Below are 26026 nucleotides of genomic sequence, written 5' to 3'. Positions count from 1 at the left end.
TCATTTTACCTTCACAACTCCTTAAATTTTACAAACAAGAACGTACCGCGTACCATCCCTGGGCAAGTGACAGGGAGCTCAGGCTAGAATCTGGGCTCCTGACAACCCAGTCCAGGGCAGTCGTGCCCTGAAGCGCATGCACATGTCCCAGGCAACCAGGCTGTACGGTAAATCACGACCCCAAACACCTAGGAGGCAGGATGCCTGCGCCCACCCCCCACCCCCTTCCTCACAGCAGGGAGTCACAGGACCTGCTATCTGGTACAAAAGGGAGGGTTCTTGGTCTTAGTGAAAGGCACAAGAGCACCATAAGGAGAAATATTAATAAATGGGGAAACAGTGAGAATTGGGTCCACTGGGCAAAAAACGTTGAATTCCGGCATGCTTAGGACTTAATCAGAAACTAAAAGATAAAAGTGAAGAGTGCCATTCTGAGAGAAGTAGAAATTACCACCAAGGGAATTCCAGAACCTCAGCCCCTTTTAGGGTGGTTAGGGGGCTAAAAGAGGAGACCCATTAAGAAGGCTCGGATGTCGACAATCCCGGTAGCTGGATGCAAACTTTCACAGGAGAGAGGTTCAAAAGGCCTATGGGTCCACTAGCTGGGAGGGGCCGAGGGAAATAGGAGTCCCTTGTGGAGCAGGTAAAACGGGGGCTAATGCTGGGTGGGCGAAGTAACAGCTCTTCGGGGTGACAAGTTGCAGTGAGGCTCCACACGGCAGTCTAGGGGTGGCCACGGTTGGTAGCCGTTTGGGCCGTTGGGTGCCCAGAGCTGGCGCCCCGCCCCCTCTACTCTCCCCCACCCTCCGCACCTCCCACCACCCTCCTTGTCCCCTGCGCGTGCGCGCGCAGACACTGGTTGCCAAACATTGCATCATCCCCGCCCCCCTTTCCTCCCCTCCCCCCTCTACACTCCCCTCCGCGCGCGCGCATGACTCACCCACCTCCTCCGCGAAGCCTCGTGACCCAAAGCCACTTCCGGGTCCGACACGACGTCGACCCCTAATCGGGAGGGAGCAATGGGGGCGGTGCCTCGGGGCTCCTGAGTGGCGGATGTGAGGGATGAGGCGGGGCCAATGCCGGCGTGCCGCTTTATGATTGGTAGGCTTCTGGATCCCGCCCCCAAGAGGAGGGTAAGGCCATGGTAAAAGATTACAGCTCTGCGATCCTGAGGTCAGAGGCTTGAGTCTAAGACATAGAATATATCATGTTGAAGATGACCGGGTGGCAGCGACAAAGCCAAAATCAGAACCGGAACCTGAGGAGAGAGGCGAGTACTGACTCCCCATCTATCCTTTACCCTCCCGTCTTTGCGAACATCAGTTGTCCCTTCAAACTTGGACCGTCCGGTCTTTAGGATGTGCCCTGCCCCCTCCCCCATGAAGTTAGGGATGGTCCGTGGGAGGGATTGGGAGAATCCTTTATTCAGGGGTGGTACTCACAGACTCCTCTTCCTTCGGACTACAGCACCACTCCACCCCCGCCTGGAGCATGAGCTCTGCTCTATGCTGCTAGGCGAAAGGACCTCATCTGCCCTGGGGAAGTTCATTCTGTCCCGTAGCCAACTGCAGGCCACCTCTTTGGACCTGTGTGGTGGGAGGCGGGGCAGCAGGACACACCCCAGCTCTGAGAAAACTGGGCGACTGTGTCTCAGGCCTTTTCAACTGCTTTGGCACCAGTGGCATTCCCCCTGCCCCACCGCCAGTCCAGTCTCAGCTGCAGCGCCTGGGGGGGGCGGGGGTCAGCATAGCCACTTCGGTAGCTGGGGCTCTTGGGCCCTGCAGAGAACAGAATCACAAGGATACTGACACGAGGCTTTGGGAGGAGGGGTGCTGATGGACTAGGAGCGGGAGGTGGATTTTCTCTTTCCCCCCAGAGGTCTCTGGGCATCCGCATAAGAGAGCAGCCTGGATCTTAAGTGTGGGAAGCCATATGGGGTGTCCCCAATGTATTTTCTTTCCCTTGGGGTTGGTTCCTGACTCTCTCCTCTGTCCTGTCTCCCCACTGATCTGTGTAACCATTGCATCAGGCCAGCCCCCTGTTTGGCTCTGCAGTCCTCTGGCCTGGGGCTCCACTGCTGATGAAAGCCAAGTCCCACACACTGGAAGGCAAGAAAGGCTTCCCCAAGGAGAACAGCCCTGCAGAGAAATACTCAGGGTGATATTGCATCTCCAGTCCCTAGGGATAGGCAGCTGCTGCTCTGCCTCTGGGCTTAGTTCTCCTTTCCCTGTAAGAAGAGATTGAGGGGAATTTACCCATTCATTTCTAACAAATACTTAATGAGCACGTAACTATGTGCCAAGCAGTTTGAGGCCTAGGGTACATCCATGAACAAGAATTAACAAAAGTTATCTCACTGTGAGGCATACAGTAAAACAAAATATAAGTACCAGGGAGAAAACTAAAGCAAGGAAAGGTATACAGAATGTTCAGGATGGAGGTTACAGTTTTACATCAAGTCGTCAGGAATTACCTCACTGAGGTTAGTTACATTTAACTAAAAGATCCAAAGGAAACAAGGCAGTGGGCCATGCAGTTATGTGGAAAGAAGAGCTTTCCAGAAGGAACCGCCAGAGCAGAGACCCTAAGATGGGAGCATGCCTGGTATCTTTAGGGAACAGACCAGTGGACTGGATTAGAGTGAGCAAGAGGGAGAGTGTGGCAGATCAAAAATCAGGGGCAGGGAAGGGTGTATGGCCTTGTAAGGCATTTTGACGACATTAACCTTTAATATGCATGAAATAGGAAGTCATTGGAGGGTTTAGAGCAGAGCAATGACCTAAGTTTTAAAAGGCCCATGCTGCTATTACTGTAAAGAGACTCATGAAGGAGTGGCAAAAGAATCAGGAAGACCTCCTGCAATCAGGAGTCTTCTATAGTAATCCAGGGGACAGAGGATGATAAATTGATCTAGATTGGAAACAATGGAATTGGTGAGAAGTGTTTAGATTCTGAGTATTTTTATTTTTTCCATTTGGAAGTCAACCTGAGCATTTTTAAGGAGTTAAGCATTTTTAAGGAGTTAAGAAAATTTGCTAGTGCTTTGGATTGGATTGTGGGGCATGAGAGGAGAGGAATCAAGGATAATAACAAAGTTTTTTTGCTTAAACTAGAGTTGCCGTTTACTGAGATGGGGAGGACTTTGGAACGGGAAGATCAGGAGTCTGTCTTTGGACATAGTCTGAGATGCCTGTTAGACATTGACAAAGAAATGGCAAGGAGGCAGTAGACAGCAGAGTTGGAGGCTCCAGAAGAGGTCCAGACTGGAAATGTATATTTAAAGGATGTCAGTGTGGGAATAGAATCAGGAAAATACCACTTGATTTGTTCCCTTTCCGGTATTTTAGTTCTCACACCGTGGCAGATTTGAGGATTGCCTTGAATTTGGAGAAAGCTGAATTGGCCAGGACTTTGCTATTATGTAATCAGGACTACAAATGTCAGCAACTAAAAATAAAGGAAGCCAGGCTCTCTTCTGTCCTTGGAAATGGCTACAGGGACCATTAACTATCCACAAGACTGGAAGTAAGGAAAGACAGTTAGGAGGCTAGAGATGAAAGGAAAAGAACTTGCCTCTCCCCCTTCCAAAAATGGCTAACATTTATCTTTATTCTCCACAGTGTTCCAGAAGGAAGTGTATCTTCATACACCACCACACCTGAAAGCAGGTAAACTTAACCATTTCCCAAAATCAAGTCCTAAGAGATTATGAAAAGACCTAGAAAAGGTGGGAGAGGAGGGGTTGAATATGAGCAAGAGTTTGCTGTCAGGATATGTCTATGCTCCTGGTCTGCCCCTAACAAGGTGACCAAATTACTATTCCTAATTGAAAGCTGGCCCTCAAAGAAAGCCCCAACAGATAATTGGTTTATTTTACCAATCTTAAGTCCCATCAAGGTTAGACTGACCCAAAGGACTATTTGCCCAAGCTCCCCACACAAGACAAAGGAGCACAAATGGCCTGGTAATTGCCCCTGGAAACTACAATAGCGTTCTAGAACTGAGGACTTTTACTAGGAGCCCATAGGAATATATATATATCCAAGCACTTTGCTTTTTGAAGTCCTGGGCAAAAAGGAAGGAATATTATTATGGACTAGGGGTTGTAAATTTCAAAGGGCAAGACAGTAAATATTTTAGATGTTCAGGGCCACATAGTTTCTGTCACGACTATTCATCTCTGCCATTATAGCCCAAAAGCAGCCATAAATAATACATAAATAGATAAGGCTGTATTCTAGTAAAACTTTATCCACAAAGACAGGCAGTAGACCAGTTTGCCAACCTGTAATATAGGCTGCTGTGTGGAGCTTATTCCACCTATTCCCCATTATTCTGAGTATATACTTTTCCAGACCTGATCCAACTGCAGAGATGGCAGCCGAGTCATTGCCTTTCTCCTTTGGGACACTGTCCAGCTGGGAGTTAGAAGCCTGGTATGAGGACCTGCAAGAGGTCCTGTCTTCAGATGAAAATGGGGGTACCTATGTCTCACCTCCTGGAAATGAAGAGGTAAGAATGCTAGGCCTAAAGTTGGGGAGATGTTACCTTTCCCCCCTTCTCAACTAATACCTACTCTCCCTTCTTTCCTTGAAGGAAGAATCAAAAACCTTCACCACTCTTGACCCTGCCTCTCTGGCTTGGCTGACTGAGGAGCCTGGACCAGCAGAAGTCACAAGCACCTCTCAGAGCCCTCGCTCTCCAGATTCCAGTCAGAGCTCCCCGGCTCAGGAGGAAGAAGAGGAAGACCAAAGAAGAACCAGGAAACGGAAACAGAGTGGCCATTCCCCAGCCCAGGCTGGGAAGCAACGCATGAAGGAGAGAGAACAGGAGAATGAAAGGAAAGTGGCACAGTTAGCCGAAGAAAATGAACGGCTCAAGCAGGAAATCGAGCGCCTGACCAAGGAAGTAGAGGCAACTCGCCGAGCTCTAATTGACCGAATGGTTAATCTGCACCAACCATGAACAATTGGGACCGTCACTCCCCGACTCGGGCCATGCTACTTACCTTTCCCAGAAGTGGCTACTGACCACCTTCTCACCAGTGCCAATGATGTGACCCTCAACCCCCCATATTCAGGGGTAAGGCTTGGGATAGACAAAAGAAAAGGGTCTCTGCTTGTATATAGAGTGTACATTTATTCATTATTGTCCTTATCCATTAAAGGGACTTTCTATGAGCCAAGTTCTCTTTCACTTTTTCTTCTTGCCTTTAGAGGTTTCGAGGGGTTTCCCCTCAGCTAAAGCCAACTGTTTCTTTAGCTCCAAGAGTTTAGCCACTTCTGCAGCAATCTGGTTCTTGTCTGCCTTTTGTGCTTTCAGTTCCCGGACAGTGTTGCCCTAAGGGAAGGAGGGGTGGAGAGAGTAACACTGAGACCAAAAAAGGACCTACTTAGGATTCAGCTTTCCCAGTCTCCCACAGGTCTTAGGCCTCATACTTGTTTTGTCACTTCATCCATCAACACTTGTATCTGCTGTGGCCCAGCTGTTGTAACAGTTTCTACAACTTCTGGCTTGGGGGACACTTTTGCCTGAAGAACAACAACAGAATTATCACCAGTGACCATAAATATCCCCTGACCTCCAGTTTTCCATAACATCTCAGGGGGGAAGTGATTACCTTTAACTCCAAAGACTCTTCTAGCTAAGATAGGAAAGAAAAACTATAAGTGAGGAAGCAGCAGAGTCAAAGACAGAAAGAGTGATAAATGAAGACTCCTTAGGTAACTAAGGAGGTGACACTGTGGCTGTTGCTGAGTGAGATGAGAGCACGGTCTTTAGCTGTCTCACCTGGCCCCCTCCAAAGCGCTGCTTCAAACTTTCAATCTGGTCATTTTCCAATTTTTGGAACAAGGGACTGACCTGTTAAAAAACAATTCCAGAATCATTCACTGATTATATAGTGTATACAGAGGACCTCTCCAACCCCAATCTCTGACATTTAGGAATCCTAAATGTGTTGTAGAAAAAATTGGAGCATAACACTAGACTAATACCTGATTTCAGGAAAGAATTCAGAAAAAGTGGTAGTATTCCCTACAAAAGCCCAAAGAAGGAATAGGGGTAAAGAATATTTAAACTAATGATCCAAAAGTTCAGGAATATACTTTTATCACCTTGTGGCAAAGAGGAAATGGCTACCCTGTATTCTCCCTGCCCACTGTCGCCAACATGGAGACCAAGTTGATCATGGTGTTTCTTCAAACATCTGTACAAAAGTTAGTTTTATGTGCTGGGCACTGGCTTTCGGCATGAAGAACAATGAGGATATACAGATACACTGGATTTGTGAACTAAGACCAAGGACTTCATATAAGAAATTTAAGAGTCAAGCTAGTGAGATGTTAGGTCTGGTCTAACCCCACTCTAAAGGCTACATGGAAAAAGTATGAATTTTCAGAGAGGCTGGCTCTACCAACTCTCAGGGACCTACTGTGCCAATCTGGTGTCCTGCTGGTAAGGTACACAGGAAGTTTGTGAGCAGGATACTGCAGGCTGGCCGTGGGAGCTGCAGCTGGTCCTGGATAGTGGTGCTAACTGTGGGCATGTAAGGCTGGAGCATAACGGACAGCAAAGCCGCTATATTCACTGCCAGGCCTGTCACTGTGCCTGCCCGCTGCCTGGGGAGGAAGAGTTATTAGTCAAGACCTCCAGGAAGACACAGCCGACCACCTTATTCCTATAGCCAACCCTAGCCCTTTACCTACCTATCAGCCTCATTGCCTTTAATCCGCTTCCAGGGCTCATTCACCTGAATGTATTGGTTGCCATGTCGAGATATGGTGAGGATACTACGTAAGGCATCACGGATTCTGGGAAAGGATGAGGCAGGCCAAGGTATAAGGTCCTACAAGGATCAGTACGGAGCTCTCAAATGCCAGCAGATGAAACAAGATGTGCAGGTTACTTACCGAACCTTCTCAAGCAGCTGGTGATAGTGCCGGAGCTCCAGGGTGACATGGGCCAGTAAGCGCTGATCATCAGGAGTAAGCACCATCTCGGGCACGTAGCCCCCAAAAAATTTAGACACAAACATCCCAGCTCTTGGGGATAGGAAAGAAGAGGAGAAAGAAAAAGGTTTTTTTCTGATAACACCTGACTTCAGTAAATCAGTCTCCTTATTGACTTAATTCCCACAACTGTACATTCTCTTAGGATTCCTGCCTGTAATTCATAGCTCCTGGCTTCCTCAAGCTAGAAGGCAAAGCTTTACAAATTCTTTTTTTTTTTTGAGACAGAGTCTTGCTCTGCTGCCTGGGCTAGAGTATAGTGGCATCATTATACCTCACTGCAACCTCAAACTCGGGCTTAAGCAATTTTCTCCTGCCTCAGCCTCCTGAGGAGCTATGAATACAGGTGTGCACCACAAGGCCCAGCAAATTTTTAAATTCTTTTGGTAGAGATGGGGTCTCACTATGTTGGTCAGGTTAGTCTCGAACTCTTGCCCTTAAACAATCCTCCTGCCTCTGCCTCCCAAAGTGCTGGGATCACAGGCATAGGCTATGCACCTGGCCTTAATTTTTTTTTTTTTTTAGAAATATATAAAAACTTTATTTTTCAAAACTTTAAATTAGGAACAATTAGAGGGGAATCTACTTAAACTTGATCTTCTACATTTGAAAAATATCTCATCTTTGTTAAAATTTCCTTGGCTCCTTCAAAGTCATCTTGTTCAAAAGCTCTGCTCACATTGTCAGTAAATTCTTTCTGTTTAGCAATCCATGAGGCTGAAGTAATCTCGAGTGGGGTCAGGTGGCTGCAGTGCCTGGCACTGCAGACAGAAGAATCAGTCCCCTTGCCCAGGACCGCTGGGCTGCCACAGTTCCAACAGTGAGGTGAACTGTTTCCCGCCTGAGACACAGCATCGCAGCTTAGCTGTCTCCTTCTGGGGACCCCTGCCGGCCATAATCCCCACAGCCAGAGCAAGGCCCCAGCTTTTCCCTTTCACATCTGGCCAGCGGCCTATGTCACAGCAGTCCTTAATTCTTTATTCTATTTCTCCTTTAAGAATCTGAGTCTGAGGCCGGGCATGGTGGCTCACGCCTGTAATCCTAGCTCTCTGGGAGGCGGAGGTGGGCGGATTGCTCAAGGTCAGGAGTTCGAAACAAGCATGAGCAAGAGTGAGACCCCGTCTCTACTATAAATAGAAAGAAATTAATTGGCCAACTAATATATATAGAAAAAATTAGCCGGGCATGATGGTGCATGCCTGTAGTCCCAGCTACTTGGGAGGCTGAGGCAGCAGAATCGCTTAAGCCCAGGAGTTTGAGGTTGCTGTGAGCTAGGCTGATGCCACGGCACTCACTCTAGCCTGGGCAACAAAGTGAGACTCTGTCTCAAAAAAAAAAAAAAAAAGAATCTGAGTCTGTACATAAAGAAACCTGATAAAGTTAAGCACTGTATGTTCATACTCAAAATGACCAAGTTGAAATTATGTGTTAATTGCTTGCTAGAAAACAAATACTCTAATAAGGACTGTTAAATGCGTTTAATGATGAAAGCTGAAAGGGTAGGTAACAGGACTGCACTAAAGGCCGAGGACTCGGCCAGTAGAACTGAAGAATCCTAAATGACGGAGGATATTTCTTTAGATTGCAGAAGAGCTGAGATAAGGACCAGTGATAGAATGTGAACCTAAAGTAACAAAAACCCTAAAGAATACAACAGAGGCTTCCTACCCCTACACCAAAATAACCTCTTTCTTCAGCCAAACTTTTCAGTTATCTGCAGATGAATTGTTTTGCTAGGAGAAAATACATTTTTAATTATATGAAGCACATTAATAAGAAAACAATTTGCAAAAATTCACTTTGTGACCAACTTTAAAAAAATCACATCTCTACAGCTAACTGTACAATCAAGCATACACAGCCTACTACGTGCTAGGAGCAGATCCCAAGGGACAGAAATCAACTTTCCATATTGTCCTTCCCATCCCTCAGAGCCTCCCGCCCATTTACTAGTTCTCTCCACATTCCCATGTCCTGAGGGAGAATAAGCCCCATCCCAGCTCATCTGTTGACTCTGACCCTTTACCAAGTCCCACCTGTTGATGAAGTTGCCCAGGTTGTTAAGCAGCTCGGAATTATTCTTCAGTAGCATGTCTGCCCAAGAGAAGGCACTGTCCTGGCCCTCAGGCCGAATGTATAGCAGATAGAAGCGCCAGATGTCAGCAGGGATTCCTGTGTCCTGGGCCATATCCCCAAACACTCCCACACCTCGGCTCTTCGAGAATTTCCCATCCTCATAGTTCAGGTACTCTGGACAGAGAAGGAGAATGAGAACCATCTGCTCAAATCACATCCTTCCCCTCTCTGACCCACTGTTGCTTCTTTCCTCTCCCTCAACCCCAACTATGGCTGTCCAGAAACATTTCTCCTTGAGTAGCTGGCCTGCACAGAACTTGGGAGTCCCTTTCTATCCATTCTGGCCTTTTGTTTTCTTTGCTTACTATAAAGTTTTAGCTGTAGACTTTTGCTTTCTTCAGGTTCTTGTTTCCTTTCTCATGTTTTAATTATTTCCTATTTCATCTCAACTCCTAACTCAAGACCTAGCACTTCTCCAGAATCTTTATCCAAGTACTGCCTCAACCCTCATTTCCTAGAAACACCCATCTGCAGTCTTCCAGGGTGCCTACCTGTAGCAATGAGGTGGCTAACCAAGGTATAGTTGTCCTCAGTTCCTAGGGCTGAACAAGGAAAGACTAGGCCATGGAAGGGAACATTGTCTTTGGCCATAAACTGATATAGGTCCACCTAGGAGAATATAGCCAGGAGAGAGATTTCCAGAAACAACCTTCAAAGACCAAAGAAATACCAGACTCCCAACTCTAACACCACAACCCCCTCATGCACACCCTTCCCACAGACAGGCTAACCAACTGCTCACTTGCTCTGGGTTCTTCCACCATCTCTCCCACTGGTCTGTATAGTTGGCTGTGATGGACAGGTAACCAATAGTGGCATCAAACCAGACATAGAATACCTGGAGGAGGGAAACATGGTAGGGACCAACCCAAAGTCTCGGACTGAAACGAGACATAACCAACAGTCTCCTCTGCTAGCCCAGGGTCTCAACCCTAAGGCTAAATAATTTGAGATATAAATAAAGGTTAAAGGGTTTTTACCTTGTCCTCAAAACCTTCCAAGGGTACAGGGGTTCCCCATTTAAGGTCTCGAGTTATGCAGCGTGGTTTGAGGCCATCCCGAAGCCAAGAACGAATAATAAACCGAGCATTGGGTGTCCAGTCACTGCCAGGCAATGTCTTCCCCAACCACTCTTCCAGTCGCTTTTCTAACTGAGATGGCAGAGAAAAGACAGGGCTGACTTAGGATAGTCTTATACATGGTTAGCATAAGGATAAATATATGTAACCTTGTTGGAGTACAGTTTAGCAATATATAATTAAAAGACTCCTGACTTTGACACAATAATCCCACTTCTAGGAATTTATTCAAAAAAAGTCACAAAAGAGTATAAATGTGTGTACATAAAGAAATGCACTGACTATGTACAGTGGCTCATGCCTGTAATCCCAGCACTTTGGGAGGCTGAGGTGAGAGTATTGCTTGAGACCAGGAGTTTGAGACCAGCCTGGGCAACATAATGAGAGCCCATCTCTACAAAAAAATTATTTTTTTTTTTTTTTTTTGAGACAGAGTCTCACTTTGTTGTCCAGGCTAGAGTGAGTGCCGTGGCGTCAGCCTAGCTCACAGCAACCTCAAACTCCTGGGCTTGAGTGATCCTTCTGCCTCAGCCTCCCGAGTAGCTGGGACTACAGGCATGCGCCACCATGCCCGGCTAATTTTTTATATATATATCAGTTGGCCAATTAAATTCTTTCTATTTATAGTAGAGACGGGGTCTCGCTCTTGCTCAGGCTGGTTTTGAACTCCTGACCTTGAGCAATCCGCCCGCCTCGGCCTCCCAAGAGCTAGGATTACAGGCGTGAGCCACAGCGCCCGGCCAAAAAAAAAAAAAAATTATTATTTTTAATTAGCCAGGCATGGTGGCATGTGCCTGTAGTCCTAGCTACTCAAGAGGCCGAGGTGGGAGGATTGCTTGAGTCCAAGCATTTGAGGTTACAGTGAAATATGATCATACCACTACACTCTACTTGCTCTGGCTATCAGAGCAAGACCCCGTCTCTCTCTTTTTTTTTTTGAGACAGAGACTCGCTTTGTTGGCCAGGCTAGAGTGAGTGCCCTAGCGTCAGCCTAGCTCACAACAACCTCAAACTCCTGGGCTCAAGCAATCCTGCTGCCTCAGTCTCCTGAGTAGCTGGGACTACAGGCATGCGCCACCATGCCTGGCTAATTTTTTCTATATATTTTTAGTTGGCCAATTAATTTCTTTCTATTTTTAGTAGAGATGGGGTCTTGCTCTTGCTCAGGCTGGTTTCGAATTCCAGAGCTCAAATGATCCGCCCGCCTTGGCCTCCAAAAGTGCCAAGATTACAAGCGTGAGCCACCACACCTGGCTAACCTGTAAGTATTGACATGAAAAGATCTTCAAGATATAGTAAATAAACCAAAGTGTATATGATATAATCCTATTATAAAAATTAAAGACACATTAATTAATAGAAAGCCAGAAAAAATTCTGAAGACAATATGTATTAGTGCTGAAAATACATTAATCCTCAAATGGGACTATGAGGAACTTCCACCTTTTATACTATTTAGTTCTATCTGCATTTTTTTTCTTTTCTTTTCTTTTTTTTTTGAGACAGTGTCTCACTGTGTTGCCCAGGCTACAGTGTGGTGGCACAATCACAGCTCACTGCAACTTCAAAATCCTGGGCTCAAGTGATCATCCTGCCTCCACCTCCTGAGTAGCTAGAACTACAGGCATGTACCACCACACCCACCTAATTTTTCTGTTTTTTTGGTTTTTTTTTTGTAGAGATGAGGTCTCTCTTTGTTGCTCAGACTGGTCTCAAACTCCTGGCCTCAAGCAATCCTCTTGGCCTTGGCCTCTCAAAGTGCTAGGATTACAGGCATGAGCCACTGTGCCTGGCCTCTATCTGCAATTTTAAAAACAAGCTTATTTCATTTTTATAAGCAGAAAAACAAAGATAATTTTTTTCAAAAAAAGATGCTTTATGAGATTCATCCACATCAATACCATACTGCCATTAATAAAATGGGGCAAGCTTCTGAAGCATGGCAATACAGTCTATCCGTGGGGCTATAGGGAAACAGGCACTCACACTGCTGGTGCGAATGCAAAACTTAGGAGAAAATGGCAATAAACTACATATGTATTTACCCTTCACACAGCAAGTGATCCCTTTTAAGGAATTTATCCTGAAGATGAACATATAAAAATACATATGCACAAGGATATAATTCACTACAACATCATATGTAATTGGAAAAATACTGGAAACCACCTAAATGTCAAACATAGACTTGGTTGAATAAACTAGGTACTATACTGAGTGGAGTACTAAGTAGCCATTAAAAACAAAGGAATGAGAATGATCTCTATGAGCTAATATGGAGTGGTTTCCATAACATTAAGTAAAAAAGGCAAAATGCAAAAGATGATATATACAGTTTGCTACCTATTAACTTATTTTAGTCCTATACTACACTGAAGGGAGGAAAACTAATCCAAGTAAGTTTTGAACACATTATTTGACTAAACCCTCAAATCTAGGGAAGGGGTCAGATTTGCCAACAAATGCTAAACTCCTTTTAGTAGGTTTGGTTTTTTTTGTAGAGGTATGGGCAAAGCAATCCTGAAATCTTTTTAGGTGTTTATAGGATTGAGCAAATGAATAAATGGGCTGATGCTTGTTAAGAACCAGGATACCTACTGTAGAAAAAGGAAGATACAAATATGAAATAAGAGAAAGTGCAGAAGAACCCTGTGGGGATGGATTAGAATTGCAGGGGTCAGTATAAATCAAAAATAAAATGCCTCTTTGCTCAAAGGGCCTAGAAGCAAAGACAACTCAATAGCAAAAAGCACATCTACCACCTAGATTTTGTTCTCTAATATTGTTCCCTACTAAAATGAACCAGTGCCTCGTGGAGACATGGTTGATTTCAAGGCCCAAACAAGATGAACCTAGAGTATCTTCTAATGCCAGAAATTTAGTAAGTGCTAAAAAATGGTAGGAGATCTCAAAAGCAAAGAATAGGCTCCCGCTGGCCAAATAAGGGATGTTGAATATGAATATAATTTAGGACAGAAATGAATTATAAACAATTGAAAAAAATAGGAACCATGAATCTACAATGATAACAGATAACTAAATTACAAGCCTGAACAACATGGCGAGACGCCGTCTCTATGAAAGATAAAAAAATATTAGCCAGGTATGGTGGCACATGCCTGTAGTCCCAGCTACTCAGGAGGCTGAGGCAGGAGGATCGACTAAGCCGAGGAGTTCAAGACCAGGCTGGGCAACATAGTGAGACCCCATCTTTACAAAAAATGAAAAAATTAGCTAGGTGGTATGTGCCTATAGTCCCAGCTACTTGGGAGGCTGAGGCAGGAGGATTGCTTGAGCCCTGGATTTCAAAGCTGTAGTAAGCTATCATTGTGGCAATAGAACAAGACCCTGTTTCAAAAAAAAAAAAAAAGAATATTAGGATAATTGATGGTTGATCAGATAAATATATCAATGTTAAATTTCCTAAAGTTGTTAACTATACTGTGGTTATACAATGTCTTGTTTCTTAGGAAATACACACACTGAAATATTTAGGAATAAAGAAGATATATATGTATATATGCTGAGGGGGAAGGCAGAAGAGAAAGAAAGAGGGAGGAAGAAAGAGAATATGCTAAAGTATATGGGGCAAAATCTTAACTGAATCTAGGTAATGGGTACTTGAGGTTCTTCTGGGTAAAGAACATGGGGTTCTTTGTTCTGGCAAGTTCATTCCTGCAACTTTTCTGTGAGCTTGAAATTATTTCCAAATAAAAAATTTATAGAAATAAAAAGGAGCCAAATGTACTAATGTATAAAACTGGTCAAGATCCATTACAAAGCAAAAGAAAGCAGGTTGCAGAAGAGTGTGAATACCATGATCCAATCAATTTGCATTAAGAAAAAAAGAGACAAAAATACTTTTATAGACATTTCTGAATAGACACAAAGGAAAATGAGCAGTAGCAAATACCTCTGGCAAGTGGGCCTGCAGCCTTCACTTTGTGCCCTTTAATGTTTTTCAAGTCTAATAGCACATATAATTTTTAATGGAAATTAAAAACATTTAAGAGCGATCTGCTATCAGTATTTGTGGCTGAAACAGAGGGGACAGAAACCTCCTGAATACTAGGTTGAGGAAAAGGCTTACTTACCTTAGGCAAGTCTAGGAACAAATGCTGGGAGGACTTCACCACAGGGCACGATCGGCAGACTTTACACTGAGGTTTCTGTGAAGAAAAATTCCAGAGAAGAGGTGATCCAGGGCAGGATGATCAGGATCAGGCCTGCAGGCCAGCAGGAGCTTTCTAGGCAATGGGAAGGGCATAGAGGGATAAACTCCTCAGCCTGCCATCTAGCTTAGCTTCATGCTCACACCTGGCCAACTCATCAATTACTCCTGGCCTGCTCTGAACTTGGAGACTCAAGTCTGCACAGTATAACATTTTCTCTATCCTAAAACTCCAGAGTCGAGAGAACTGCACTGTCCTTTCCTGTGTAAAGGGAGGAAGGAAGGAAGAAAGCAAAGACATGGCCTACTCCTTGAGGAGGTTATAACAAAGTTAGGGAGAGATGGCTTGCATATTAAAGAAGTACAGACACTTACACAGCAAAATGTCCAGACAGACTTGTGTGGTACAAACTGACTACATAAACACCAAAGGGTGACAGCTAAAGAAGTAAACAGTTAGGTGGAGCTAATCAATGAAAGCTTCCAAGTGAGTGTTAATCTGAGTTTCCAAAGGTCAGAAATTATAATTCTCAGGACCACTCTCCTGAACTCCACATGCCTCTATCCAACTGCCTACCTAACATCTCTGCTTGGATGTCTAATAGACATCTCAAGCTCAACAAATGCAAAAAGGATCATTGCATCCTACCTGAATGCCTGTTCTTCTATTAATCTTGCCCATGTTCATAGAAAGTACTACTATCTACCCAAGCTGCTCAAGCCAAAAACTTGCAAGTCATCTTTTTCTTGACCACCCCAAATTCTAGTTTATCCAGCTCTATGGAGTCTACCTCCAAATATCTCAAGTCTTTCCCTTTTGTTTTTTCTATTTCCAGTGCTATTAACCAGGTCTAAACCAATATCGTCCCACTTCCAGATTCCAGCCTCTCCAAATCCTTCTCCATACTTTCTCTATTGCTTATCTCCCATCCGTTTTACACAGAGCAGCTTGCCATTTAACTAGAATAAAATCCAAATTCCCATAATGGTTAATAGACCCTGGTGATTTGGCCCCTGGCCTATCTCTCCAACCTCATCTCAATCTACCCTCCTCACTCACCATGCTACAACTACATTGGCCTTTTCAATTCTGCCCTTTCAGCTTTTTCCTACCTCCTTGCCTTTGCATTTCCTAGTCCTTCTACTCATAACATTCTTTTTTCTTTTTTTTTTTTTTCATTTTCTTTTTTCACTTGCTTTTGAACTTGGACAACTACTTACAACATTCTAAACCCCACTTCTCACCTGGTTTGCTCTTTTTCATTCTTCAGTTAAACTCTCAGTTCAAATGTCACCTCCTCTGAGAGGCCTTCCCTAATTACCTAACTTAAATCTTCCCCTAGACATCAATCTCTCTCACATTTTCCTGGCTGTTTATTCTATATTTATGTTATTTCCCTGTTTAGTGTTAGTCTCCTGTCCACACTAGATAAAAGTCTGTCTTGTCCACTGTTACATCCCCAGCAACTAGAACTCTAACTGGCCTGTTCTAAGGACTAAAAAAAATGTCAAATACATGTATGAATAAATAAATTAACCAATAAGTAAACATGGACTGGAAGATGAGAACTACTTATTGGAGAGAAGGATCTAAACAAATGTAGATCAGGTAAAAGCAAATGTCAGGAAGCATAAACTCAACTTGTCTGTTTCTTAGCATAGTGTTAAGCACGTAACAAATGCTCAATAAGTATTTTTCAAGTAAACGAAATGATACATTGCTGAGATGGGGCAGAAAGGGCCACTGGTAAAGGTCTTGGATACTAAAATAAAAATCCTAAATGGGATGAGACTGGGAGTCCCTTAAGAATAAGGAATGACGCCTTCCAGGCTCCCATGAGACCCTTCTCTCACCTTGAGCTCAATAGCATTGATGAGCTTGCCACACTTGTCACACTGATCACCCCGAGCCTCCTCATAGCCACAGAAAGGACACACACCCTCTACAAAGCGGTCAGCCAGGAAGCGGGCACAGTGCTCACACCGCAGTTGCTCGACAGTATCTCGCAGCACAAAACCTCGTGTCAACAACCTCTGGAAAATGTCCTGGGTGATTCTGGTAAGGTGAGCAAAGAATAGAGGAGAGATAGTCAAAGGAAGTGGTGTATCTCTCCCTCCTGCCACTCCAACCAGTGACCCCAACTCATTCACTCCAAGTGCCTAAGAAATGAGACAGCTCCTCAAGCAAAGGCCATCTATTCATCTTTTCAGAGTTTCCCTGTATGAGCCCAGCCTCCTCACACATATTCCCCAAGTACCTGCACAATCTCTTCCCTCAATACTTTTGGAATTTACTTGTGTTGAATAAAAACTTATCTGTTTTGTATTATTTGCTAACAAAAATCTCCAAAAGGATAGAACCGTATCTGTTCTTTAATATGTCCTAAATTAAAGCAGTCCAAGTGCTAAACTACAAAGCATTATCAACTAGCAGCCTGTCTACTACATGGTTTTTTGTTTGTTTGTTTTTTTGAGACAGAGTCTCACTCTGTTACCTGGGCCAGAGTGCCATGGCATCAGCCTAGCTCTCAACAACCTCAAACTCCTGGGCTCAAGCAATCCTTCTGCCTCAGCCTCCTGAGTTGCTGCGACTACAGGCAGGCATGCGCCACCATTCCCGGCTAATTTTTTCTATATATTTTTAGTTGGCCACTTAATTTCTTTCTATTTTTAGTAGAGACGGGGTCTCACTCTTGCTCAGGCTAGTTTCGAACTCCTGACCTTGAGTGATCCTCCCGCCTCGGCCTCCTAGAGTGCTAAGATTACAGGTGTGAGCCACCGCGCCTGGCCTACATGAAGTTTTTATAAGGCTGCATATCAGGCAGAGGAAGAATAAGTATCTTTGTTATAAAGGCACACAGGAGTGGGAAGAAATGTCTCTGGGGCAGCCAGAGAGGAAGGGAGGTGCTAGAGGGAAAGTAGCTACTTCCCATGAAGTGTGGTACTGTTTCTTCCCTCCCTTGGTGCTCCCTCAGGCCCTGGTCAAGTGTCTGCACACAGACTTCCCTCAATAATGCCTGGATGACTGCCCAGGGCAATATTCAGATCCTAAATTTAGGAGGAGTACCTAGACAGCCACCCCGGCTCCTTCTGTCTCCAGCATATCCTCATTTCCCTAGTCCCGGGCTTCAACCCCCATTTCTGCCTCATTAGAGGAAACCTACTTGGTCTGCTGTGGAGTGGTGGTGCGCCCAAAAATATCAAAGGAGATGTTAAACCAGCGGTAGATGTCAGCATGGATGACATGGTATTTGTCGCAGATTTCCTGGGGGGTTAGACCCTCCTCCATAGCCTTGGTCTCTGTTGCTGTACCATATTCATCTGTTCCACACAAATAGAGGGTGTTCCACTGGCGGAGGCGAGAGTACCTGCAAGTGAATGTGGTGATCATGATGGGAATGTCTCAGCCACTCCTGGTCCCCAAGATCCCTCCAGCCCCTACCCTTGAGGCATCCTATTCTCTTCAGGCCCACCCCTTCCTCAGGAGGTCTCTCCCCCAGCAGCTGGCTCCACCTGGCAAAGACGTCGGCACTGAGCACGCAACCAATGATGTTTCCAAGGTGGGGGACATTGTTGACGTATGGGAGGGCACTGGTGATGAGCACATTCCTTTCCCCAGCCACAGGCAACCTGGCAAAGGAGGAAGAGAACAGTCCATGGGGGAGAAATGAGAGTCAAGAGGGAACAAAGTACACAAAACACCCGGACACAGATTTGTTCTACAGTGGTTCATGCATATCTGAAGTTTTTCTTCACATGAACCCACAGGACCATAAGGTCCCCACAGCTGTGGGAACAAAGCTTGCTTGCCCATAGTGGGCAAGCCTCATGTACTACTGTTAAGGGACCTCATTCCAACACTGATTTCTGTCCCTTTAGTAAAAGGGACTAAATCCCTAAATCGTGACTGCTTCTTTTCTATTTTTCTACTAGCTCACTCTCAGGCTCAAACTTCCCAGGTACTGACAAAACTCTCCCTAGGCTCTGTCCAATCATCATCACTCTCACTACTCCCGAGAACACTTTCCTGGTGCTGACCTCTCCCCTTCTTCCCAGCTGCTATGTTACTATTACCCTAGTCGCTACATGAAATCCACATAGCTGGTCATCCCATATATAAGTCTTACCAGGTCCTTTTCCACCCCTTACCTCTTTTCTTCCTAACCCACATCCGTCCTTTCCTCATGGCCTAACGCAAACCAACAGGCCTCAGCTCTGCCTTCATGGCCACCCTCTGCTTCCCACTTTCCCAATATCACTGCTAGTCATGCCACTCAACCTGCTGTCTGAAGTCACTCAATTCAATATTCCTCTTTCAGACTCCATCACCCTTGACAATTAAGCTACACTCAGTCTGTATCAAGCAGCACCTCCTAAGCATTGACACCTCACTAAGGCTCCTGTCATCTTTCCAACCATTCTCAGCCTAGAATCACTGGCTCTCCAATTCCCTCACATACACTTTGGCCCTTTGTCCCAGCTGCTGCTATATACCCCAATGAAATGGCCCATCTACTTCCTAGAACATTTCCAGCTTATTTCCTCACAGCACACCTCACTAATTTCTCATGCATTCATTGGCCTTCCTCCCCATAACTGAAAACCATAATTTCCCCTGAAATCCGGCTTAGAAATCAACTCCTTCAGGAAAACCTTCCTTCAATGACAACTAGCTTCCTACATAGTCTTTCTTGTATCCTGAGTCCCTAATCACTTTGCACCATATTGTGTAGTGCTTCTTTTGTATTACCCAGTCACTCCTCTCATTATGAGTGTGTGTGCTAACTACTGTGCCAGATACATAGGTGAGTGTGCCCTGGGTTCTGTCCTCAAGGGGGTTCCATTCTATTATGTAACTGCTGTCTGAGATCAGTGCAATGGAGAGGTAGAATGCCAAAGGAGTTTGAAGGAAGGTGAGTATGCACTCTAGGCTAAGATTAAAAGATAGTTTGGGCCGGGCGCGGTGGCTCACGCCTGTAATCCTAGCTCTCTGGGAGGCCGAGCCGGGCGGATCGTTTGAGTTCAGGAGTTCGAAACCAACCTGAGCAAGAGCGAGACCCCGTCTCTACTATAAATAGAAAAATTAATTGGCCAACTAATATATATAGAAAAAATTAGCCGGGCATGGTGGCGCATGCCTGTAGTCCCAGCTACTCGGGAGGCTGAGGCAGGAGGATTGCTTGAGCCCAGGAGTTTGAGGTTGCTGTGAGCTAGGCTGATGCCACGGCACTCACTGTAGCCTGGGCAACAAAGCGAGACTCTGTCTCAAAAAAAAAAAAAAAAAAAAAAAAAAAAAAAAAAGATAGTTTGATTTGGCTATAGAGTCTTATATGCCAATTGTCTCCTCCTCCTCTACTTATGAATTTAAATGTGTTAGCCTGTATAAATACCCAAGAAAGGCTATTTCCTAGTCTTTATGAGCCCCCAAAGTGCTTAGTACTAGACTGAATCCATAATAGATACTCAAGAAATACTCAAAATGAGTAAATAAACAAAGAACAGACTTTCATTAATTCATTCAAATTTTATCAACATCTACTGAATGCCTGGCCATATGCTAGCAGGTGGGCTCCCTAAAAAGAAAAGAGCCCTGCCTTCAATAAGCTTACATATTAGTGATGAAACAGAAATATAATAATTACAACATTATATGACAACAGGAGCTCCCAGAAGATGAAGCATTTAAGACTGTCTCATGCTCTATAAAGGAAAAGACAGAACTTTCTGGAAGAAAAGTTGTACATCAGGCAAGTATGATGCAGGTCATACACAGGCATTCCAGAAAAAGGAACAGCATGCACAAAGGTAAAAGGTAGAGATTATGGCATCAGGCCAACTCTGCTTTCCTCTCAAAACTCATCTTGACCCATTTGCCCCTTGACTGACCAGCCTCCAGCCACTGACCTTTTATCAATTCCTTAAAAGAGCCAAACTCTCTTGCTCCTCAGATCTTTGCACACTAGGTTTCCTCTATCTGAAACTCCCTTTCCCCACCCTTACACCTTGCCAAACTCACTCCTACACCTCTTTCAAGTCTCAAACATCACTTTCTTAGAGAGGCCTCTAAATTAGTTACTTCTGATGTTTTCTCTCATACTGTCCTGTTCACAGGACTTTTCAAAATTTGTAATTATGCATGTTATAAATTTGTGTGTGATAGTTTTTTGGGTTTTTTTTGTTTTTGTTTTTGTTTATAAGAAACAGGGTCTTGCTCTGTCACCCAGGCTAGAATGCAGTGGACCAATCACAGCTCACTGTAGCCTTGAACTCTTGGGCTCACATAATCCTCCTGCCTCAGCCTCCCAAGTAGGTGGAACTACAGGCATGCATCTCCATGCCCAGCTAAAGTTTTTTCAATACCTGTCTATCCTATTAGACTCAAAGTTCCATGACAACAGAAGTCCTGTCTGCTTTGTTCCCCACTGTACATCCAGCTCCTGGCATACAGAGCCTGGCAAGGAGTGAACACTCAAAATCTTTGTTGAAGGCTGGGTGCAGTGACTCACCCCTGTAATCCTCGCACTCTGGGAGGCCAAGGCAGGCAGATCATTTGAGCTCAGGAGTTTGAAACCAGCCTGAGCAAGAGCAAGACCCTGTCTCTACTAAAAAATAGAAAGAAATTAATTGGCCAACTAAAAATTATAGAAAAAATTAGCTGGGCATGGTGGTGCATGCCTGTAGGTCCAGTTACTCAGGAGGCTAAGGCAGGAGGATCACTGGAGCTCAGGAGTTTGAGGTTGCTGTGAGCTAGGCTGACGCCACGGCACTCTAGCCCAGGCAACAAAGTAAGACTCTGTCTCAAAAAAGAAAAAGCTCTGTTGAATGCCAACATGTCCAGAACTATAAATACTTTCATTTTGATGGAAAAATCTGTGTAGATGTGAATATTATCTTAGTATAGCAGGAGAGTCACAAAATATGATGCTGAACATGTAGACAGGAGCCAGATCATGAACTACACAAAGGAACCCTCTAGAGAATTCTGAAAACGAGGGTGAGATAATAATATGTGTAGTATTAAGCAGTCACTCTCGTGGCAGTGGGGAGTTGGGATTGACAGGGAAAAAGAGGGTAAGAGATGGTTAGGTCTGATCTAAGGTAGTAGCAGTATGGATAGAGAGGAGGAGCGATGGTTCGAGGACTATTCAGGAGTTAGAATCAATGACCTGGTAATGGAACAAATAATATAGCAGGGGAAAAGGAAGAAGTCTAGAAGACACCAAGATTTCTGGCTTAGATTATTAGGTAGAAGTTGGGGATTGTTCAACTAAGGCAGGTGAATAATTAGAAGAAAAACAGCAGTTGGCAGGAAAGATGAAAGGTTTGTTTTGCACATGTTGAGTCTGAGATGCCTGAGGAGGTGAAGAAATCTAGGAGATAATGTGACAAAGATGTCTGCAGCTCAGAACAGAGATCTGGACTGGAAAAACAAATGTAGCTACTATCAGTGGGTAAAGAGTAGCTGAAAATATGGGTGCAGATGGGACAATTGGAGTGTCCAGAATGATAAGAGACAACTAAAAAAAAAAAAGAAGAGGTACAAGAATAAAAAGGAGAAGACGAAAAAATTAAAGAGATGTCAGCAAAGGGGACCTGCCAGGCAGGTTTTGCCTCTATGAGCTACTTCCACTTAAAAAACCCACTCATCTGTCCCTACTCACACTGGATTCTGCCGGGGCCGAAGAGGAGGCAAGCTTTCCAGGCCCTTCTCCCAAGCAGTTACAGCCATAGCGATCTCCTCCTCAGACAGGGTGGCCAGCTCCTCCTCCTGTGAAGATTGGATAGAATTTCTTAGCAGGAAAGGAGGGGCCACAGACTAAAGAAAAACTCTCCTTGTTCTCTAACAACTGAAAAAATTAGTGGCCATGCTCAAAGTCTGTCTTCTAGCCGCCTCCCACTTTAGGCCCTGAGGCTTTGCCCTGTTCCAAACCTCAGGCTCATTGGTGACAGCACTCTCATCAGGGGGGCTGGGCTGGGGCTGCTTTTGGAGGTAGGGCCGGAGAGCCAGGACACCCTGCTGTTTCAGGACAGTCTCTGCAGCTCGCTGACATGGCTCCTGGGTACTCAACGTCTGGAACCAGCTGTGCAGAGCACCCAACTCCTCTGTGGGCATGGCAGAAAAGAGAAAACCAGTAAGCCTAAAAACTTGGATTGGGCAGGCAAGAGTGGACCTCCTCCCCTCCCTTGTGGGGTTTCTCTAGTTGCTTTCTCAGTTCTTTCAGCCATCTTCTGCTATAGTTGCACTGTCAAGCTATACCTTGAAGTGGGTCCTCAATATTCTACCGCCCATTCTGTAACCCTTACACCAAGCTCCTGGGGTTGGAGTGATATGAAGTTCTCACCAGGGAGGTAGGCTGGATCTTGGAGTAATGGGTATAGTGCTCCCCACAAAACAATGTCAGCTAGAGATTCTGTCTCCTTTGTTGGAGGAAAAAAAAAGAAAAAAAAGCACAGATGAGACACTCGGTTTCTTCCCAATAGTAATAACATTTCATGTTTACTGAGCACTTACTAAGTGACAGCACTGTGTTAAGCACTTTACATTATCTCACTTAATCCTCACAATAACTCAGTGAGGTAGGTACTGATATTACCCCCATTTCACAGGTTAAAAAACTGAAGATTAGAGTTTAAGTGATTTGTCAACACTGCTAGTAAGTAGCAGTGTTGCGATCTGAACACTCTGAATACCGTCTTCCCTCTTTTTTTTTTTTTTTTGAGACAGAATCTCACTCTGTTGCCTGGGCTAGAGTGCTATGGCGTTACTCTAGCTCACAGCAACCTCAAACTCCTGGCCTCAAGCAATCCTCCTGCCTCAGCCTCCCAAGTTGCTAGGACTACAGGCATGCGCCACCATGCCCAGCTCATTTTTTTTTTTTTTTTTGAAACAGAGTCTCATTTTGTTGCCCAGGCTAGAGTGAGTGCCGTGGCATCAGCCTAGCTCACAGCAACTTCAATCTCCTGGGCTCAAGCGATCCTACTGCCTCAGCCTTCCGAGTTGCTGGGACTACAGGCATGCGCCACCATGCCCAGCTAACTTTTTCTATATATATTTTTAGTTGGTCAATTAATTTCTTCCTATTTTTAGTAGAGATGGGGTCTTGCTCAGGCTGGTTTCAAACTCCTGACCTTGAGCAATCCGCCCGCCTCGGCCTCCCAGAGTGCTAGGATTACAAGCGTGAGCCACCACGCCTGGCCCCCAGCTCATTTCTTATATACGTGCTTTTAGTTGTCCAGCTAATTTCTATTTTTTTAATAGAGACAGGGTCTCACTCTTGCTCAGGCTGGTCTCTGAACCCCTGAGCTCATATGATCCACCTGCCTCAGCCTCCCAGAGGGCTAGATTACAGGTGTGAGCCACCATGCCCACCCAGTCTTCCCTCTTAATCCTTATACTATAAGCTTTCCCCAAACCTCAAGGCCCAACTCACCCCAGCCAGGAAAGGACAGTTCTGACGACTCAAGCTGTGGTCAATGTGAGTCAGAGCTCTCCGGACTGGGCCAAGAACATCTTCCCCCTTCTTGCCTTGGACCACTAAACAGTACAAGGCAGCAGATAAAGCTGGCTAAAATGCAGGGGACACTGGTCAGGATGGCCATGCAGAGCAAGGGCCTGCCTGCCATCCCCCATGCCTTAGTCCCACCTGTAGCTCTGTCGCTTCCCATTCCAGCCACTGGTTGGTGAGGTCATCTTGCTCCCAGCCAGATAATAAAAAGAAATATCTGCCCAGGGAGACAGCAACAGAAAGTGGAATTAGAGGGGCCCATTTATTTAGCCCATTTCTCACCCCACATTGACACACTGGTTGTAAATAAGGCCATTAAAGGACAGTGAGGCCTGATTTGATTCAGCCACCTCCCTCCACCAAGGACCAATACTAACCGGCAGATTGAACTAGTTGAGAAGAGGTAGTTGCCACTATCCAGTTGCAAGACAGGAACCTTAGGCCGGGTCAGGAACGGGACCATACACTCTGATGCAGGAGAGGAAAATGGGTAAAAAGCAGAGAAAAGAAAAGAAATGCTTTGTCAACTTAGGGCAACCTTGTATTATTCAAGGAAAAGGGGAAGGAAGATAGGCAGTCTCAAGCCAGAAGTTCCAGAATAGGACCACTGAAAGGGGGTGGGTCCAGAATGAACTGGAAAGGCCAGCAGATGTTCAGCTGAGACTGCCAGCTGGAAATAACAGATGGAGACTGCAGAGAGGAGGTGGTGGTACTGGTATAGTGCTGCAGCCAAGAACTGGAGCTAAAAAACTAGGATATCATGAGGATTATCTGAGGTCTCAGTGGGAGTACAAAATTAAGAGACCTGGAAGGACTGATAACAGAACCTCTTAAGAATTACCCAAACAAGGCCGGGCGCTGTGGCTCACGCCTGTAATCCTAGCTCTTGGGAGGCCGAGGCGGGCGGATTGCTCAAGGTCAGGAGTTCAAAACCAGCCTGAGCAAGAGCGAGACCCCGTCTCTACTATAAATAGAAAGAAATTAATTGGCCAACTGATATATATATAAAAAATTAGCCGGGCATGGTGGCGCATGCCTGTAGTCCCAGCTACCCGGGAGGCTGAGGCAGAAGGATCACTCGAGCCCAGGAGTTTGAGGTTGCTGTGAGCTAGGACGCCACGGCACTCACTCTAGCCTGGGCAACAAAGCCAGACTCTGTCTCAAAAAAAAAAAAAAAAAAAAAGAATTACCCAAACAGCTAACCGGGGATGAGAAGAGGTAAACAGAAAGCAGTGTCTGTCTGTCTGTCTGTCTGTCTGTCTTAGTAGGAAAGAAAGGAATTTCCTAAGACCAAAGGGTGCCTAGGGGTTGTTATGTGAGTGACTATAGAGTGGAAGGGGTTGCCTAAAAGGTGCAGGGGAAGTGTGGGAAGTGAAGAGCGGCTTACTGGGGAGAAGCGGGTCCTGTAAGACTTAAGAGGAGAGGCTACAGATGAGGAAAAGGTATCATATGGAGGATAATTAAGGGAAGTGAACGATATGACCGGAGGGAAACGGGGATGGGGTGATCAAGGATAATGGGGGAAGAGGTCGATGAGGGTGCGTGGTGAAGGCTGGGGTTTTGCCGAAAACAACTGCAGAGATGTCTGGGGTGTTTCGGTCCCACTCCCGTCATCCACCGCCCACTAGCACCACCAGCCCGAGTACCTTCGGGGCCTACAGTGCTGATGAGCAGCTCTGCTCTGCCCCGGACCCTCCCGGCCGCAGCCAGCACGGGCAGGTTCCCCGGGGCCCCCTCGCTCACGAACAGTCTCATTTCGCTGTGAATCCCACGCTGATGCAACCGGAACCGGCCTCCCGCCTCAGAGCCGAGCGACCGACGCGAGGCACGCCGGGAAATTGAGTTTTGTGTTAGGCCGCTGCCCTCGCACGGCTCCCGGAAAGTAGACTATTTTTCCCATCATGCAACACTACGAAACAGGAAAAGACTACCATCGAGACGGAGAGGTTGTAGGTGCGGTGCTAGAGCGGCACGTTCTTTGGTGGGCGGGCCCAAAGAGACGTGTAGGTTTAAGGGCTCTGTGCACTTTTATCCTCTATATACAGCTGGCGAGAGGTGACTGAAAACGCTGCCTCCTCCTGTCATTTTTGAGGATGAAGTGGTGATGTCGTGACAGCGGCTACT

The 26026-nt window shown here is 45.5% G+C and overlaps 3 protein-coding genes across 4 annotated transcripts; 2 read left to right on the top strand and 1 right to left on the bottom strand.

The window, feature by feature from the left end:
- The first annotated feature begins 1207 nt into the window (after window positions 1-1207).
- On the top strand, window positions 1208-4513 carry LOC105877984 (DDIT3 upstream open reading frame protein). The gene is made up of 3 exons (XM_012777097.2): window positions 1208-1270; window positions 3621-3668; window positions 4356-4513. Exons 1-2 carry the CDS (start codon window positions 1208-1210, stop codon window positions 3660-3662), a joined length of 105 nt encoding a protein of 34 aa, XP_012632551.2. The 3' UTR covers window positions 3663-3668; window positions 4356-4513.
- On the top strand, window positions 4375-5180 carry DDIT3 (DNA damage inducible transcript 3). Its single transcript, XM_076007432.1, has 2 exons — window positions 4375-4512; window positions 4597-5180. The coding sequence occupies exons 1-2, from the start codon at window positions 4375-4377 to the stop codon at window positions 4963-4965; spliced, it is 507 nt and encodes a 168-aa protein (XP_075863547.1). The 3' UTR covers window positions 4966-5180.
- MARS1 (methionyl-tRNA synthetase 1) lies at window positions 5120-25787 on the bottom strand. Of its 2 annotated transcripts, XM_012777086.2 has the most exons (22): window positions 25549-25787; window positions 24280-24370; window positions 24041-24119; window positions 23828-23962; window positions 22739-22814; window positions 22327-22499; window positions 22058-22164; window positions 17910-18026; window positions 17561-17764; window positions 16251-16452; window positions 14320-14394; window positions 10127-10297; window positions 9889-9984; window positions 9638-9755; window positions 9047-9260; window positions 6912-7043; window positions 6708-6812; window positions 6434-6620; window positions 5791-5862; window positions 5621-5644; window positions 5439-5531; window positions 5120-5340 (listed from the first exon to the last, which is right to left on the bottom strand). In XM_012777086.2, the coding sequence occupies exons 1-22, from the start codon at window positions 25655-25657 to the stop codon at window positions 5194-5196; spliced, it is 2727 nt and encodes a 908-aa protein (XP_012632540.2). In that variant the 5' UTR covers window positions 25658-25787; the 3' UTR covers window positions 5120-5193. The 2 variants fall into 2 exon arrangements, with proteins under 2 accessions (XP_012632540.2, XP_012632541.2); XM_012777087.2 differs by lacking the exon at window positions 5621-5644 and having other exon boundaries at window positions 25549-25786.
- Between the last annotated feature and the right edge of the window lie 239 nt (window positions 25788-26026).

The sequence above is a fragment of the Microcebus murinus genome, chromosome 10, assembly GCF_040939455.1.
Source record: "Microcebus murinus isolate Inina chromosome 10, M.murinus_Inina_mat1.0, whole genome shotgun sequence".
NCBI lineage: Eukaryota > Metazoa > Chordata > Mammalia > Primates > Cheirogaleidae > Microcebus > Microcebus murinus.
This window is presented reverse-complemented; position numbering and strand designations above follow the sequence as displayed.